Source organism: Bombina bombina, chromosome 1 (genome assembly GCF_027579735.1).
Source record: "Bombina bombina isolate aBomBom1 chromosome 1, aBomBom1.pri, whole genome shotgun sequence".
NCBI classification, from domain to species: Eukaryota; Metazoa; Chordata; class Amphibia; order Anura; family Bombinatoridae; genus Bombina; species Bombina bombina.
In genome coordinates, this window is record NC_069499.1 from 363,961,281 (window position 1) to 363,980,728 (window position 19,448).

At 43.4% G+C, this 19,448-nt stretch overlaps 1 protein-coding gene across 1 annotated transcript in view; it reads right to left on the minus strand.

The window, feature by feature from the left end:
* Positions 1-5,160: 5,160 nt before the first annotated feature.
* DARS1 (aspartyl-tRNA synthetase 1) overlaps positions 5,161-19,448 on the minus strand; it is a 436,414-nt gene continuing 422,126 nt past the window's right edge. Inside the window, exon 18 of the mRNA XM_053698254.1 lies at positions 5,161-5,589. Coding sequence (XP_053554229.1) covers positions 5,498-5,589 — 92 coding nt within the window. The 3' untranslated portion in view covers positions 5,161-5,497. The remainder of the gene's footprint in view (positions 5,590-19,448) is intronic.

Sequence of the window (19,448 nt, forward strand, 5' to 3'; positions counted from 1 at the left end):
GGTACAGCATGTGACGCCATAAAGGCTTGGGACGTGAAAGGAGAAAGCTGTGGCATTGCCTGAACAGCATCGTCCTGGGAGACAAGGGGCTCATAGGGCATTAAACAGTTAAACACACTGTAAGAATTGGGTAAGCGCGACTAATCACCCGTAAGGGTCTCAAGGAGCTGCTCATTTTTATCGCCCTCAGAAGGATGAAAAAAAGGCTGAAAAAATAGACCCTGCCAGAGATCGAATCTGCAACCCCTGGGTTGCTACAGAGCTCAACCACAAAGCCTTAGCATGCTGAGCTTTCTATACATTCAATAAACAATAGATACTAGCCCTAACAGAATAGGGATTCACCAGCAGCTACCAGTTACTAAAAAAGCTTACTTAGCTTCTATACTATGCAAGCAAAACTGAATTTAATCCAGAGGAACATGAGTCATGAGGCTCCAAAGAAAGAATGACTTTATTGTGAAACCATTCTGAACATGAGGAACATACTATTAAGTCCTTCAGAGTCTAAGAACAAAACCCAGTCCCAAAGGAAAATTTCCAATTTGATAGTTTAATAAAAATAAACCCACATGAACCTACTCTAATAATGAACATTAAAAATATTAAAACCTCTTCTAAATAACGTTTTCACTAGGGATATGGTATTTCCAAACATTGTAAGAGGAGCACTCTCTATCCTGCGGATCTCCTCTATAAGACCACTCCGCTGTGAAAGATATGTATAATGAGAACGCCGCTCCATTCTCGATTGAAAACAATGCAGCGTTATAGGAAAACCAACAAGAGCCTAAAATGGCGCTGCTCCACTTCTAAGAAGAAAGAGGAGGCGGAGCCATAAAAATGGCAAGACAGGAAGAGCTCTTCATACCCGCTCCTGCCGAACTCGTAACCTGTTCTTAAAACCAGAGCAATAAAAAAAAACTGCAACTCTTAGGGGGAGTAGAAAAGACAGAGAGAGCTGACAAATGGCTTGTCACCCTAAAGGAGTTAACAGCGAATACGCGCCACTCTCCAACCTATGTGGTGCCGCTCCGCTTCTGTGTCTTTCCTACTAGAAAATATTCCATTGCCGAAACTTCAAACACAATGGAATATAAGAGTGAGGGAGGCCTACGTATAAAACCACTCCACTGTGCATAATCAAATAAATAAATCAGAGTCTTAAACCCTTTCAGTGCCCGAGCCCTAGAAGACAAAAAAGGGCACTTACCTGCATTCCAGTCGTTCGGCAGTCAGACGACCTCACAAAGTAGAAGGATGCCACTCCTCACAGAGAACTGTGGAAAAAAGAAAGACAAGTAAACCTACTCTGGCTTTCTGTACCAGGGTAGCAACCTGTTAGGAAAATGCAGCAAAGCACACTTTACAAGTTCCTAACTGCTTAAAAGCCACCACTGCCCTACTGAAGAGACTGACATGGACTACGGCTTAACCCCAGGAAAATCAAAGCAAACCAGCTCTGCTTTAAAATAAACGCTTGATTGAAGAATCAGACATCTAACTTTACCACCTCCTTGCAACTGATACAAGCAAAGAGAATGACTGGGGATTGTGTGTAGGGGAGTGGTAACAGCTTTGCTGTGGTGGTCTTTGCCTCCTGCTGGTCATCAGGAGTGATATTCCCAACAGTAATTATAGATGATTCGTGGACTCACCGTGTCATTAGAAATAAAATAGATCTGTTCAATATCATATTCCATTTTTAAAATAATTGGTGTGTCCAGTTGGTTAAGCATCTCTACACAACAGTTAAGATTTTCTATTTGGACGTTTCCACTTAGCGGTGTACTCAATTTTGTTGCCAACTGTATAGACATTAATGGCTGTGTGTCGAGTTTTTTTTGAGGGGACAACAAATTTACACTGTTATACAGGCTGTACACTCACTACTTTACAATCTAGCAAAGTGTCATTTCTTCAGTGTTGTCACATGAAAAGATATAAAATATTTACAAAAATGTGAGGGGTGTACTCACATTTGTAGGATACTGTACATACATATATACACACATCTGTGATACTCTAGTTTGGTTCTCAGTTTGTTTAAAAGCATGCACTGTGTGGCTACTTGGCTAGGGGGTCCAGGAGGGGAGAGACCTTGATGTGGTCTTGGGCTTAAATGTTAAATGTATACTTTCCTTTTGTTTTCTGCTTTCTCTCTCAAGCTCTCTGGCTCCACCTCCTGTCAGCTGTTGGAAATGTGCAATAACCAACAGACTATTTAAACCTGCCTGGCTAATCGGTCTTTGACCTGACATTGTGCTTCTCAGTCTGTGCCTTTGTTTGTGGAAGAATCCTTTTGCCTTGAAGCCTGATTTTTGACTGACTTGCTGGATTTTCTTCCTTGCCTGTTTTCCAACCTCTGCCTGTCTGAACTGCCGAGGCCTGTGTTTAACCTTTGCCTGTCTGAATTGCCGAGGGCTGTGTTTAACCTTTGCCTGTCTGAATTGCCGAGGCCTGTGTTTAACCTTTGCCTGTCTGAACTGCCGAGGCCTGTGTTTAACCTTTGCCTGTCTGAACTGCCGAGGCCTGTGTTTAACCTTTGCCTGGCTGAACTGCCGAGGTCTGTGTTTAACCTCTGCCTGGCTGAACTGCCGAGGCCTGTGTTTAACCTTTGCCTGGCTGAACTGCCGAGGCCTGTGTTTAACCTTTGCCTGGCTGAACTGCCGAGGCCTGTGTTTAACCTTTGCCTGGCTGAACTGCAGAGGTCTTATGTTTAACCTTTGCCTGGCTGAACTGCCGAGGCCTGTGTTTAACCTTTGCCTGGCTGAACTGCCAAGGCCTGTGTTTAACCTTTGCCTGGCTGAACTGCTGAGGTCTGTGTTTAACCTTTGCCTGGCTGAACTGCTGAGGCCTGTGTTTAACCTTTGCCTGGCTGAACTGCTGAGGCCTGTGTTTAACCTTTGCCTGGCTGAACTGCCGAGGCCTGTTTTTAACCTTTGCCTGGCTGAACTGCCGAGACCTGTGTTTAACCTTTGCCTGGCTGAACTGCCGAGACCTGTTTTTAACCTTTGCCTGGCTGAACTGCCGAGGCCTGTGTTTAACGTTTGCCTGTCTGAACTGCAGAGGCCTGTGTTTAACCTTTGCCTGGCTGAACTGCCGAGGCCTGTGGTTAACCTTTGCCTGGCTGAACTGCCGAGGCCTGTGTTTAACCTTTGCCTGGCTGAACTGCCGAGGCCTGTGTTTAACCTTTGCCTGGCTGAACTGCCGAGGCCTGTTTTTAACCTTTGCCTGGCTGAACTGCCGAGGCCTGTGTTTAACCTTTGCCTGGCTGAACTGCCGAGGACTGTGTTTAACCTTTGCCTGGCTGAACTGCCGAGACCTGTGTTTAACCTTTGCTTGGCTGAACTGCCAAGAACTGTTTTTTACCTTTGCCTGCCTGAACTGCAGAGGCCTGTGTTTAACCTTTGCCTGCCTGTCGAGGTCTGTGTTTAACCTATGCCTGCCCGAACTGTCAAGGTCTGTGTTTAACCTTTGCCTACCGGAACTGTCAAGGTCTGTGTTTAACCTCTGCTTGCATGAACTGCCAAGACAAGTGTTTAACCCCTTCTTGCCTGAACTGCTGTGATCTGCCATCGCTCAGCCTCTGCTGTATTCAAGCTATCCTTATACTTGGCCTTGCAAGTATTTTGCCTCTGATACCAGCTCCTGTATTTATAATCTGTCATTATGTTGTGTTTATAATTTTTTTTGTAATTTTTCCCTATGGCTTGTCACCCAGGCTGGTCTGGGGTTAACTGCCTGAGTTGCTGAAAACTGTAAAGTGGTCTATAACTATTCAGGGTTGTGGGTTTTACAGTGACTTAGGATGTGTACCCAGTCCAGTCAGAGTGCAGTCCATTTCTGTGTTTTGTGTATATCTATCTAGGTTTAGACATCAGCATATTTAATAAAATATGGACATGATGGGATAAGTCAAATAATCACATTATTATTAATAACCAGTGATCCTTCCAAGTAAGGGAACCATCATTTTCAAAAATATTTATATTCTAGGCACTAATTTTTATTGATAAAGAAAAAAATAAATTGTTCTTAAATGTATACAGGCTCACACGTTATCAAATATTCAAGGTATCACACCACCAACATCTTCAATGCTAACTGGGCTCTCCTCTAACTAAAATTATATTTTCTATAATTATAATAAATCATATAGGTGTGTATTTAAAACACACAATTTCCTGGTATTTACAATAAAATTGTTATACAATTTCCTTTCATGTTATTTATGCATAAGAGACTATTGGTGTGTAGAGTTATGATCATAGTATCCTGCTGGTATCATTCGTCTCTTCTGATTATTTTACAGCTAAGACATCTTATAGAGGTTAGCAATAAACACTTCAGTTGTAATGGGTTTCTCAAAGTCTTATAACCTTGAAGTATTTGTCTATGTTATCAGTAGCTGCTTGTTAATCATCAGCCTATATAGCCAAGGTTTCTCAAGATAAGCACAGAGCACTTGCAGTATTAAGCCAGCAGAAGAGAGGTGCACCACATTTACTATTTTTGTTGCCTCCCTTCTCTGAAGTTTCTTGTTGGTTTTGTATCCCCCATTTGTCTCAGTCTCTTAAAGTCTCACCTTTTCTTTGGGACATGTCTTGTGCGATCTATAAATGATAAAAAGTACTATTCCAAGTTCAAAATTTCCCATTTAAAAAGTTGTAGTGAGATGACAATTATAATTGTGATTATTGAAGTTTAGTTCCCTAGTATGGGTTTTAATTTTTAACCACTGCATGTAGTTAACAATGCAAGTAAGTGGGTATGCTAATCTTCACATATATTTCCTTAGATTTACATTATAGGAAGACAGCAGTTTGCATGATTCATCTTTTTAGACCTAAGTTATTGCTAAGAAGAGCAGTATATCAAAAGTGTAAACTAATCTTTAGTTTCACACTGGGTAAGAAGAGAGGACAGTGTCTAACCTGAAAGGATCATCTGTTGCTTTATGAGGTGTGTTATGATTGATGTTTGAACAGCCTTGTAGGATGGTATGTACAGTGTTTGTGTCTGGTTTATTTTATTGGTACTTACTGGGTTGTATTTACCCCTGAAAAGAGGTCCTGCACAGTATAATTCACACATAAAACACCATATAGTCACATCAATGGTGTACATGTGAATCATAATAAAGATACAACTGCACAATTACTGTTTTATCAAGTGCTTTATTTTAGCCCAGTCTTCTATCATCAGTATTCATTTTTTCTCTCCTTGTTATTATTGCACTATTGTAATATCACAGTGTAACTGTAGAACAATGATTAGATTTGTCCTTCTCTTTCTACTTTACAAAACATTAAAATCTTCTTAAACTTTGAAAAGTTGTTAAAATGTGTTTTACTAAGTTTATTCTTGCTTTATTTTCATACAAAATGTATCAGTATTTTTTGAAAGTCTATGGTTAGTAGTACATCACAGGTGCATATTACAGTTAGGTGCCTCGAGTGCTGGTCGGTAGCAGGAGACTTGGCTTGTAATGGTTTCATGGTGTTAGCCTCTTGGGGTCACGTGGAAACATAGAGGTTTGACGTACATTGTGCAACCCTAAGTACAGCATGGTCACACGCTCTAAACCTGCAACACAAAAGAAGATGAAGTTAGCACAACTAAGTAAAGTTTCCAGACAGAAAGGAAAGCAACAATCCAATTTACATCTATTATGAAATGTGCTTTGTTCTTTTGGTATAATTTGTTGAAAAGCATACCTAGCTAGGGTCACGAACAGCAATGCACTACTGGGAGCTAGCTGCAGATGGGTGGTTGCACATATTTGATTCTTGTCATTGGCTCAGCAGATGAGTTCAGCTAACTCCCTGTAGTGTAATGTTGCTCCGTAAAGAAAGGATCGCAAGAAAATGAAGCAAAATTGGTAACAGAAGCAAAGTGGAAAGTCGTTTAAATTTCTATGCTCTATCTGAATCATGTTTTTCATGTCCCTTTAACACCAGGGTCAAATCAAAATTGTTTGGCTCCCCTCAGATTCATGTGTAGCCAATTATATGCTGAATAACTGAATTGTTTTAAGAATTTACTTAATACCAATACAAATTATCTACAGAAAAACCTTAAATTATGCTTACCTGGTCATTTTCTTTTCTTCAGATGGAAGGAGTCCACAGCTGCATTCATTACTTTTGGGAATTTAGAACCTGGCCACCAGGAGGAGGCAAATACACCCCAGCCAAATGCTTAAATACTCCTCCCACTTCCCTCATCCCCTAGTCATTCTGCAGAGGAACAAGGAACAGTAGAAGAAACATCAGGGTGAAAGGGTGCCAGAAGAACAAAAATAACAGACGCCCTACCGGAAAAATACGGGTGGGGAGCTGTAGACTCTTTCCGTCTGAAGAAAAGAAAATTATCAGGTAAGCATAATTTAAGTTTTTCTTCATAAATGGAGAGAGTCCACAGCTGCATTCATTACTTTTGGGAAAACAATACCCAAGCTATAGAGGACACTGAATGCAAAAACAGGACGGTACAAGAGGCGACCCATTCTGGAGGCACCTGGCCTGAAAACCCCTAACCAAACAAAATCCTGCTTCGTCCGAAGCCGAGAACAACTTTGAAAAAAAGGAAAAGGCTGAAGGACACTGACCCGCAGATAGTCCACAGCCTTGCTAGAGACCGCAGGAACTAGACTCGACTGAGTCAACAGCCTCCAAGAAACACCATCCCCAGCAGTCAGTCGCCAAACAACACACCCCTTACTAAAGAAAGGGAACAAACTACCGTATTCTTTCACAAAGACGAAAAACCAATGAGAAAACATGATTGTACTTGTAAAGCGTGGCTAATTTCCCTTAAGGGACTCAAGGCGCCGCTCATTTTATCAACCTCAAAAGGAGGAAAGGCTGAGTAGACCTCGCCGGGGATCGAACTTGCAACGCCGGGAGTCTGAAACAGAGAGAGGATCCTCCCCTAACACAGTGCAACCACACTCTAGAAAGCAACTAAAGACGAAGGTCCCCAAGTCGCAAAAAGGTATCTCAGAATACCGATATATTCCGAACGAAACCTCATGCAGCAAGCTCAGATAGGTCTGACGAACAACACCTGAAGCAAAAACACTGCACGGTGTAGTCATCTAAAAATGACGCAAACTTACATACTTGCAGGGCAAGTAGGAAGCAGCTGAAGATAGGATCCTTCAGATTGCCAAGTATCCACTAACAAGCGGATAACGTTGCAGGCTATCAGTCCGTCCCACAAATCTTGAATGTGGAGAAAGGAGAAACCTCAAAAAGGCTTGCTGTACCTTGAATGCTCAGAGGATGAAATAGAGCAACAGATCTCAGATCCTGCTCCAACACCAGACCAGCCCAAGCGACAGACATGTCTGATAGACAGGGGGACAGAAGATCCCAACCAAAAGCCTCCAGGGAATGGAAGAAAATATGGAGGACTCACCCACCCCAACAGAGCTTGGGTGCCAACCCAATCCGCTCCTCCAAAATAAGGCACCCCCAAGGAGAACCCCCCTAGGACCTGGAACAGAGAAAAGTGCATTACATCCGTAGGAAGACCTGTCACAACTCTCTTAATCAGTCTCTACGTAGAGAGACTAATTTCCAACAGGTGGAACAGAGCCCACAGAGCAGCAGATGACCCTTACAGAAATAAGCCACTTGATCCCACCTCCTACACACAGGGCAGAACAAGGACCCTCCATAGAGAGGAAACCCCAACTCATAAGGAAGATAAACTATCCCCTCCAAAGGGAAGGGCACAGATAAGAACAGCGTACATGTCCACAAGACATGAAGCCATAGTATGACCAAAACACGGCCCGAATGAAAAATCATCCAGACACCCCTGTTGACCCAACAGAGAAAACAAAAAAGCTCCCCATAGAAGAGCAAACTCCGTCCGAAGGACAAGTCAGGCCTTAACGTTTATAACCAGTACCCGAAGGTGGATGAGAACTCTGGCCTACCTGCTTGGAAGCCCAATGGGTTAGCCTCTATGTCGCAACATAGGGTCCCTGAAAAAAACTGTGTCGTCCCGAACCAGTCCATCGGATCAGAAGTCTCCAGACATCCAAAAAGGATCCAAGACAAGAATGCCAGACCCAGGGCCCAGAATCATCCTAAAACGAACGACACCCTCAGGGAACACAAGATACCCCGTCTGAAGCAATCAGACCTCACAGGGAATGAGAACCGGGAAACCCGGAGAACAGGTACAGGACTCACTTGTTATTCCTAGCCCAAAGGGAAGAGAACCCCCTTAGCCGGAGGTCAACACCCCCCAGCAAGGTACTAGGCCGCGACAAACTCACGCAATTTCTCTAGAGCCCAAAGGCCCCAAGGGCAGCACTAAGGGAAATGAAAACGAGTACAGAGTAACCCGAAAGAGAGTAGAAGAAAGGCTAGTCTCCATAATCCTTTCAGATTAATGTTCCAGAGGACCACACCCAAGGGAGAAGAATGCAAAGCATCCCGAACCCTAGGCAGAAAACATACCCTAAGCAAAAAGCTTGGAAAAAGAGATACCTCCTATCGCCCCTGATATGGAGACGACTAACTCCCGAAGGAAGACAGAGCCTCACGGCCTACACTTCCTAATTAAGCGGCCAAGGCCACCACAAAAACTGGACGAAGTCCAGAAAATCTCGACCCAAAGGAAGAGAACCTCTAAAAGGAATAAGTCCTAAAAGGACAATTCAAAAGAGACCATGAAAGGCAAAACTGTAAGAACGGCGGTATGAAGGACCTAAATCCTCCAACCCACAACTGGAAGGAACACTCTAGCTCCCGAAAAATTCAGAAACGACTGAGCATGTGGCCGTGGATCTCAACGGAGTCCCTGCCCACTAGATTGAAAGGCGAATGAGGACTGAACCAATACCTCATGCCCCTAAGCAACCACGGACCCTCAAGTCCTCTCAGGATGCAAGTTGAAGCTTGTAAAAAGACAATCACACAATCAAATTGTGATCACTAGGTGCCCTCACCGAACCAACCGGACATAAAAAAGTACCATGTGTCGGAACTAGGCCTCAAAGACAGAAGGATTTGTACCCAGTCAGGACCACCCTGAAACCAAGGGCCCCAGCACTAACAAGGCCACATAGTCTCCCCCGATGATGGAGGGATAAAGAACAGTCAGACTTTTGTAAACAGAGTGAACAGAATCGCGAGTATCAATTCCAGAGAGGAAAGTTCCCGAAGGAAACATCACACCACAACATGAGCTTTAAACCAAATAAAAATCATCCTCACCGGATGAAAATAAAAGATAATGCAACCCATAGGTTATCGCCCAGGAAGAACGGACAGACCCGCAGGACCAGCCCAACAGGGATCCGAGACTTCCAAGCTCAGAACTGGAAAAGGATACACAAATAACCAAGACTATAAGAAGATTACTTCATCCCCTTATGTCTATGTATGCAAGTAAGTCGAAGAGTAAGACTGAGAATCCCCAGAACCATTAAGCGTGGGATCCTCCAGTAACGCCAAAAACATGCCTTAGTAGGACACAAAGGCGTGCCAGTCTATAACGAAAGGCGCAACATACCTCCGCCAAAAGGAAACACCAGCACCGAAGGTTGACCCCCCTGAGGGCTCAGGGGCAGTCGCTCCCCCAACGCCTGACAAGCCCTGGTTAACGAAACACGGACAATATCATAAGCACACTCCCAGCAGATGCGCCAGCGCTAAAGATATGGCCATGCGGAACCGTGTCGTAACCTCCGGTGGGAACAGGCCACATTCCCTAGAAAGGATAAGTAGCGTTTGGGTTACCTGCATGCGAAGTAAGAGTTGATGGTAGGGAACTCGTCTCGTGAGAATTAGAATCCACGGAGACGGATGGCTCAGTGGGTAGCCGATTCCCCAATCCCGAGGAACAGAGCACTCTAAAACGGCATTTGGAACATAACTGATGGGCATGTATCACCCGGGCCAATTCATATTCTTCGCAAGAAGTAGAGTCTGAATCAGAGACATCCGTCTCCAAGAATCCTCCATAACTGGGACACTGCCACCTCCAGAGAACCAGACACCAGCGGACCAGGATTTCTTTGTCGCCATGCAGTCAGGAAAATGGAGATGGGGTTACAAGGTAAACCGTGCAGTTCATGCAAAAGCGTGCGTGACCGAAAAGGACGCGTCACTAGACATAGGCCGTTATGTTCCAAAATAGCCATGAGCCGAAGCAACACTACACAGTAGCAGACAGAATCACATAAACATGATTATAAACCCCTTTTCTCCAACATAGGTGTGTCCGGTCCACGGCGTCATCCTTACTTGTGGGATATTCTCTTCCCCAACAGGAAATGGCAAAGAGCCCAGCAAAGCTGGTCACATGATCCCTCCTAGGCTCCGCCTACCCCAGTCATTCTCTTTGCCGTTGTACAGGCAACATCTCCACGGAGATGGCTTAGAGTTTTTTAGTGTTTAACTGTAGTTTTTCATTATTCAATCAAGAGTTTGTTATTTTCAAATAGTGCTGGTACGTACTATTTACTCAGAAACAGAAAAGAGATGAAGAATTCTGTTTGTATGAGGAAAATGATTTTAGCAACCGTAACTAAAATCCATGGCTGTTCCACACAGGACTGTTGAGAGCATTAACTTCAGTTGGGGGAACAGTTTGCAGTCCTTTGCTGCTTGAGGTATGACACATTCTAACAAGACGATGTAATGCTGGAAGCTGTCATTTTCCCTATGGGATCCGGTAAGCCATGTTTATTACGATTGTAAATAAGGGCTTCACAAGGGCTTATTTAGACTGTAGACATTTTTTGGGCTAAATCGATTGATATTAACACTTATTTAGCCTTGAGGAATCATTTATTCTGGGTATTTTGATATAATTATATCGGCAGGCACTGTTTTAGACACCTTATTCTTTAGGGGCTTTCCCAAAGCATAGGCAGAGTCTCATTTTCGCGCCGGTGTTGCGCACTTGTTTTTGAGAGGCATGGCATGCAGTCGCATGTGAGAGGAGCTCTGATACTGATAAAAGACTTCTGAAGGCATCATTTGGTATCGTATTCCCCTTGGGTTTGGTTGGGTCTCAGCAAAGCAGATACCAGGGACTGTAAAGGGGTTAAAGCTTAAAACGGCTCCGGTTCCGTTATTTTAAGGGTTAAAGCTTCCAAAATTGGTGTGCAATATTTTCAAGGCTTTAAGACACTGTGGTGAAAGTTTGGTGAATTTTGAACAATTCCTTCATGTTTTTTCGCAATTGCAGTAATAAAGTGTGTTCAGTTTAAAATTTAAAGTGACAGTAACGGTTTTATTTCAAAACGTTTTTTGTACTTTCTTATCAAGTTTATGCCTGTTTAACATGTCTGAACTACCAGATAGACTGTGTTCTGAATGTGGGGAAGCCAGAATTCCTATTCATTTAAATAAATGTGATTTATGTGATAATGACAATGATGCCCAAGATGATTCCTCAAGTGAGGGGAGTAAGCATGGTACTGCATCATTCCCTCCTTCGTCTACACGAGTCTTGCCCACTCAGGAGGCCCCTAGTACATCTAGCGCGCCAATACTCCTTACTATGCAACAATTAACGGCTGTAATGGATAATTCTGTCAAAAACATTTTAGCCAAAATGAACCCTTGTCAGCGTAAGCGTGGATGCTCTGTTTTAGTTACTGAAGAGCATGACGACGCTGATATTAATATCTCTGAAGGGCCCCTAACCCAATCTGAGGGAGCCAGGGAGGTTTTGTCTGAGGGAGAAATTACTGATTTAGGGAACATTTCTCAGCAGGCTGAATCTGATGTGATTACTTTTAAATTTAAATTGGAACATCTCCGCATTTTGCTTAAGGAGGTATTATCCACTCTGGATGATTGTGAAAATTTGGTCATCCCAGAGAAACTATGTAAAATGGACAAGTTCCTAGAGGTGCCGGGGCTCCCAGAAGCTTTTCCTATACCCAAGCGGGTGGCGGACATTGTTAATAAAGAATGGGAAAGGCCCGGTATTCCTTTCGTCCCTCCCCCCATATTTAAAAAATTGTTTCCTATGGTCGACCCCAGAAAGGACTTATGGCAGTCAGTCCCCAAGGTCGAGGGAGCGGTTTCTACTTTAAACAAACGCACCACTATTCCCATAGAGGATAGTTGTGCTTTCAAAGATCCTATGGATAAAAAATTAGAAGGTTTGCTTAAAAAGATGTTTGTTCAGCAGGGTTACCTTCTACAACCCATTTCATGCATTGTCCCTGTCACTACAGCCGCATATTTCTGGTTTGATGAACTGATTAAGGTGCTCGATAGTGACTCTCCTCCTTATGAGGAGATTATGGACAGAGTCAATGCTCTCAAATTGGCTAATTCTTTCACTCTAGACGCCTCTTTGCAATTGGCTAAGTTAGCGGCTAAGAATTCTGGGTTTGCTATTGTGGCGCGCAGAGCGCTTTGGTTGAAATCTTGGTCGGCTGATGCGTCTTCCAAGAACAAGCTACTAAACATTCCTTTCAAGGGGAAAACGCTGTTTGGTCCTGACTTGAAAGAGATTATCTCTGATATCACTGGGGGTAAGGGCCATGCCCTTCCTCAGGATCGGCCTTTCAAGGCAAAAAATAGACCTAATTTTCGTCCCTTTCGTAAAAACGGACCAGCCCAAGGTGCTACGTCCTCTAAGCAAGAGGGTAATACTTCTCAGGCCAAGCCAGCTTGGAGACCAATGCAAGGCTGGAACAAGGGAAAGCAGGCAAAGAAACCTGCCACTGCTACCAAGACAGCATGAAATATCGGCCCCCGATCCGGGACCGGATCTGGTGGGGGGCAGACTCTCTCTCTTCGCTCAGGCTTGGGCAAGAGATGTTCTGGATCCTTGGGCGCTAGAAATAGTCTCCCAGGGTTATCTTCTGGAATTCAAGGGACTTCCCCCAAGGGGAAGGTTCCACAGGTCTCAGTTGTCTTCAGACCACATAAAAAGACAGGCGTTCTTACATTGTGTAGAAGACCTGTTAAAAATGGGAGTGATTCATCCTGTTCCATTGAGAGAACAAGGGATGGGGTTCTACTCCAATCTGTTCATAGTTCCCAAAAAAGAGGGAACGTTCAGACCAATCCTAGATCTCAAGATCTTAAACAAATTTCTCAAGGTCCCATCTTTCAAGATGGAAACCATTCGAACTATCCTTCCTTCCATCCAGGAAGGTCAATTCATGACCACGGTGGATTTAAAGGATGCGTATCTACATATTCCTATCCACAAGGAACATCATCGGTTCCTAAGGTTTGCATTCCTGGACAAACATTACCAGTTCGTGGCGCTTCCTTTCGGATTAGCCACTGCTCCAAGGATTTTCACAAAGGTACTAGGGTCCCTTCTAGCTGTGCTAAGACCAAGGGGCATTGCAGTTGTACCTTACCTGGACGACATTCTGATTCAAGCGTCGTCCCTCCCTCGAGCAAAGGCTCACACGGACATCGTCCTGGCCTTTCTCAGATCGCACGGCTGGAAAGTGAACGTGGAAAAGAGTTCTCTATCCCCGTCAACAAGGGTTCCCTTCTTGGGAACAATTATAGACTCCTCAGAAATGAGGATTTTTCTAACAGAGGCCAGAAAGACAAAGCTTCTGGACTCTTGTCGAATACTTCATTCCGTTCCTCTTCCTTCCGTAGCTCAGTGCATGGAAGTGATCGGGTTGATGGTAGCGACAATGGACATAGTTCCTTTTGCGCGCATTCATCTAAGACCATTACAACTGTGCATGCTCAGTCAGTGGAATGGGGACTATACAGACTTGTCTCCAAAGATACAAGTAAATCAGAGGACCAGAGACTCACTCCGTTGGTGGCTGTCCCTGGACAACCTGTCACGAGGGATGACATTCCACAGACCAGAGTGGGTCATTGTCACGACCGACGCCAGTCTGATGGGCTGGGGCGCGGTCTGGGGATCCCTGAAAGCTCAGGGTCTTTGGTCTCGGGAAGAATCTCTTCTACCGATAAATATTCTGGAACTGAGAGCGATATTCAATGCTCTCAAGGCTTGGCCTCAGCTAGTGAGGACCAAGTTCATACGGTTTCAATCAGACAACATGACGACTGTTGCGTACATCAACCATCAGGGGGGAACAAGGAGTTCCCTAGCGATGGAAGAAGTGACCAAGATTATTCTATGGGCGGAGTCTCACTCCTGCCACCTGTCTGCTATCCACATCCCGGGAGTGGAAAATTGGGAAGCGGATTTTCTGAGTCGTCAGACATTGCATCCGGGGGAGTGGGAACTCCATCCGGAAATCTTTGCCCAAGTCACTCAACTTTGGGGCATTCCAGACATGGATCTGATGGCCTCTCGTCAGAACTTCAAAGTTCCTTGCTACGGGTCCAGATCCAGGGATCCCAAGGCGGCTCTAGTGGATGCACTAGTAGCACCTTGGACCTTCAAACTAGCTTATGTGTTCCCGCCGTTTCCTCTCATCCCCAGGCTGGTAGCCAGGATCAATCAGGAGAGGGCGTCGGTGATCTTGATAGCTCCTGCGTGGCCACGCAGGACTTGGTATGCAGATCTGGTGAATATGTCATCGGCTCCACCTTGGAAGCTACCTTTGAGACGAGACCTTCTTGTTCAGGGTCCGTTCGAACATCCGAATCTGGTTTCACTCCAGCTGACTGCTTGGAGATTGAACGCTTGATTTTATCGAAGCGAGGTTTCTCAGATTCTGTTATCGATACTCTTGTTCAGGCCAGAAAGCCTGTAACTAGAAAGATTTACCACAAAATTTGGAAAAAATATATCTGTTGGTGTGAATCTAAAGGATTCCCTTGGGACAAGGTTAAGATTCCTAGGATTCTATCCTTCCTTCAAGAAGGATTGGAAAAAGGATTATCGGCAAGTTCCCTGAAGGGACAGATTTCTGCCTTGTCGGTGTTACTTCACAAAAAACTGGCAGCTGTGCCAGATGTTCAAGCCTTTGTTCAGGCTCTGGTTAGAATCAAGCCTGTTTACAAACCTTTGACTCCTCCTTGGAGTCTCAATCTAGTTCTTTCAGTTCTTCAGGGGGTTCCGTTTGAACCCTTACATTCCGTTGATATTAAGTTATTATCTTGGAAAGTTTTGTTTTTAGTTGCAATTTCTTCTGCTAGAAGAGTTTCAGAATTATCTGCTCTGCAGTGTTCTCCTCCTTATCTGGTGTTCCATGCAGATAAGGTGGTTTTACGTACTAAACCTGGTTTTCTTCCAAAAGTTGTTTCTAACAAAAACATTAACCAGGAGATTATCGTACCTTCTCTGTGTCCGAAACCAGTTTCAAAGAAGGAACGCTTGTTGCACAATTTGGATGTTGTTCGCGCTCTAAAATTCTATTTAGATGCTACAAAGGATTTTAGACAAACATCTTCCCTGTTTGTTGTTTATCCAGGTAAAAGGAGAGGTCAAAAAGCAACTTCTACCTCTCTCTCTTTTTGGATTAAAAGCATCATCAGATTGGCTTACGAGACTGCCGGACGGCAGCCTCCCGAAAGAATCACGGCTCATTCCACTAGGGCTGTGGCTTCCACATGGGCCTTCAAGAACGAGGCTTCTGTTGATCAGATATGTAGGGCAGCGACTTGGTCTTCACTGCACACTTTTACCAAATTTTACAAGTTTGATACTTTTGCTTCTTCTGAGGCTATTTTTGGGAGAAAGGTTTTGCAAGCCGTGGTGCCTTCCATTTAGGTGACCTGATTTGCTCCCTCCCTTCATCCGTGTCCTAAAGCTTTGGTATTGGTTCCCACAAGTAAGGATGACGCCGTGGACCGGACACACCTATGTTGGAGAAAACAGAATTTATGTTTACCTGATAAATTTCTTTCTCCAACGGTGTGTCCGGTCCACGGCCCGCCCTGGTTTTTTAATCAGGTCTGATAATTTATTTTCTTTAACTACAGTCACCACGGTACCATATGGTTTCTCCTATGCTATTATTCCTCCTTAACGTCGGTCGAATGACTGGGGTAGGCGGAGCCTAGGAGGGATCATGTGACCAGCTTTGCTGGGCTCTTTGCCATTTCCTGTTGGGGAAGAGAATATCCCACAAGTAAGGATGACGCCGTGGACCGGACACACCGTTGGAGAAAGAAATTTATCAGGTAAACATAAATTCTGTTGTTCAATAATCCCCCTCAGGAGATATTAACCCTTGATTCATAGATACAATAAGGAGCCTCACTGAGACCCTATGTTAAAGTTATCCCCGAAAGGTTGTAGCCCCTCTCGGATAAACAGTTGAAATTACAATACATCCATGATGAAAGTAAAATGAAACGATCTTACCGGAATCTACACCGCTAAACAGGAACCCGGCCCTTCAAGTGTGACAGATTGTTGCGTCGCCTCTGCCATGGACGTGAGAGAAAAAAGCAGGCAGCGATACTCATCAACGCGGATTGCTTGTGGAGCTGTTAATATGAGTCGGGATGGTTTTGCAGAAAGACTCTCCCTGCATCTCCAGACTCTAACTTTCACCCATGCTCTCACTGAGAGGCTGACAGGACTACTTAAAAATCCAGCCCCATGCTGAAGAGTACTACCCTCCATAAGAGACTATCAAAAACTTCTAACACATCTCTGCCAACCACCTGGGATGAAAGGCAAAGAATGACTGTGGGATGAGGGAAGTGGGAGGAGCATTTAAGCCTTTGGCTTGGGTGCCTTTGCCGTCTCCTGGTGGCCAGGTTCTAAATACCCAAAACAAGTAATAAAAGCAGCTGTGGACTATTTCCATTTATGAAGAAAAATTGCATAATACTTAGGCTGGATAGTTTGAATAAGTGGAGTTTGTAAAATGAAATCAGTATTTGCATTCTTTACATGAAGCTCTAATAACATTTAACATTTTAATAAAAAAAAACTTATTTAAGAGACCTAATAACACAATATAAAAATTACAATATAAAAACTAGAGCAATATATATTTCTCAGGTATAAATGACACGTTACACTTCTGATAAGCTAAATTACTTTACACCTGATCATAACTTATTGTAGAATCTGCTGCAAGTGATTTGAACCAGACTCTTGTTACCTCTGTAGACAACATCTACAGCCAACACTTTCCCAGCCAATCAGGTGAGAAGACCCTCTATAACCTTACTTATTACTTTGCAAGAAGTGTTTTTTTTTTCCCAACATACTGCTGCTGTAGCTCCTGAACCTCAGTTCTGACCTTTGAACACTTTTAGGGCTACATTTGCATTTGCTGGATTTGACTATTCTTATGGATATTGTGTCTAGTTCTGATCTGTTAGAGAAAGCTTCACAATGTAACTTAACAGTTTGTAAGCGCCACATAACTTATAGAGAAAGGTTCACAGCCAAACTCAGTGTGTGTGTGTCACAAGCTTCACAACCTAAAAAAGCATTGGTTAGGTACCTTATGACATAGAGAAAGGTTCATAACCAAACCCAGAAGAGTAAGCGCCAGATAACTTTATAAAGAGAGCTTCATAACCCAATTGAGGAGTGTGTAGGTGCCACATAAGTTATTGAGAGTTAGGTTGTGAAGCTCTCTATATAAGTTATATGGCACTTATAAAGCTTTACAACCCAACTGAGCAATGTGTAAGTGCCACATAACGTATAAAGCTTTACAACCCTACTGAGCAGGGTGTAAGTGCCACATAACGTATAAAGCTTTACAACCCAACTGAGCAGTGTGTAAGTGCCACATAACGTTTAAAGCTTTACAACCCAACTGAGCAGTGTGTAAGTGCCACATAACGTATAAAGCTTTACAACCCAACTGAGCAGTGTGTAAGTGCCACATAACGTATAAAGCTTTACAACCCAACTGAGCAGTGTGTAAGTGCCACATAACGTATAAAGCTTTACAACCCAACTGAGTAGTGTGTAAGTGCCACATAACGTATAAAGCTTTACAACCCAACTGAGCAGTGTGTAAGTGCCACATAACGTATAAAGCTTTACAACCCAACTGAGCAGTGTGTAAGTGCCACATAACGTATAAAGCTTTACAACCCAACTGAGCAGTGTGTAAGTGCCACATAATGTATAAAGCTTTACAACCCAACTGAGCAGTGTGTAAGTGCCACATAATGTATAAAGCTTTACAACCCAACTGAGCAGTGTGTAAGTGCCACATAACGTATAAAGCTTTACAACCCAACTGAGCAGTGTGTAAGTGCCACATAACGTATAAAGCTTTACAACCCAACTGAGCAGTGTGTAAGTGCCACATAACGTATAAAGCTTTACAACCCAACTGAGCAGTGTGTAAGTGCCACATAACGTATAAAACTTTACAATCCAACTGAGCAGTGTGTAAGTGCCACATAACTTATGAAGTTTCACAACCCAACTCAGCAGCGTATAAGTGCCACATAACTTACACACTGCTCAGTTGGGTTGTAAAGCTTTATAAGTGCCATATAACTTACAGAGAGAGCTTCACAACCTAACTCAGCAGTAAGAGCCACATAACTTATGAAGCTTCACAACCCGACTGCTCAGTTGGGTTGTAAAGCTTTATAAGTGCCACATAACGTAGAGAGCTTCACAACCCATCTCAGCAGTGTATAAGTGCCACATAACTTATTAAAAGAGCTTCACAACCTAACTAAGCACTGTGTAAGTGCCACATAACTTATTGAGAAAGCGTCACAACCTAACTCAGCAGTGTGTAAGTGCCACATAACTTATTGAGAAAGCGTCATAACCTAACTAAGCAGTGTGTAAGTGCCACATAACTTATTGAGAAAGCGTCACAACCTAACTCAGCAGTATGTAAGTGCCACATAACTTTTTTAGAGCGTTTCACAGGGGCTGATAGTCCTCACATTTTCACCCAGAAGTCCTTGGTTTAAAAAAATTTAGTGTTGAAAACTCCATGTATTTATCCCAAATATTGTAAATGTAGTAATTAGTTATCAGCTGAGGGTAAAACCTCTGAAACGGTTGGTAACTGCGGTTCAGTAAGCACATTACCAACAAAAATTTAGTAAATACAAGATGCCTTATTAGATAAGGCAGACACTTTTGGGGGCTTTTTTGGCCGTCCAATCAGACTCTTCCATTTCAAAATAAAAAAAATCCACATCCCTTTTGAAGATTCTGGTAAAGAAGTTATTTCCATATGAGAAGTTACTGCAAAATGTTTGAGCAGTGAAGCTCTATGGGATTGCTCAGCAATTATGAACACGATTTCTTTAGATGCGGACATATGCTTTATGAGAGCATACACACAGTCCCCCCACACCAAAGATGACACAGAGAAGGCGAAAGCCAGAAAAATCACTAGCACTTAGGTGACTAAGGTGCATATAAAACTCTCCGTAAACCCTGGCAACACAGCAACACAAAGTACTAAAGCATACAGCCTAAAGAAAGGGACTAATACACCAAGCAGTCTGCTAGAAAACAAGGAAAGGTCAAGCCTTAGTCTTTTTCTATTGAAAATGGTTGAGGGATTTCTGAAGCTTCCACCTACTATAAGTAAAACAAGTCTA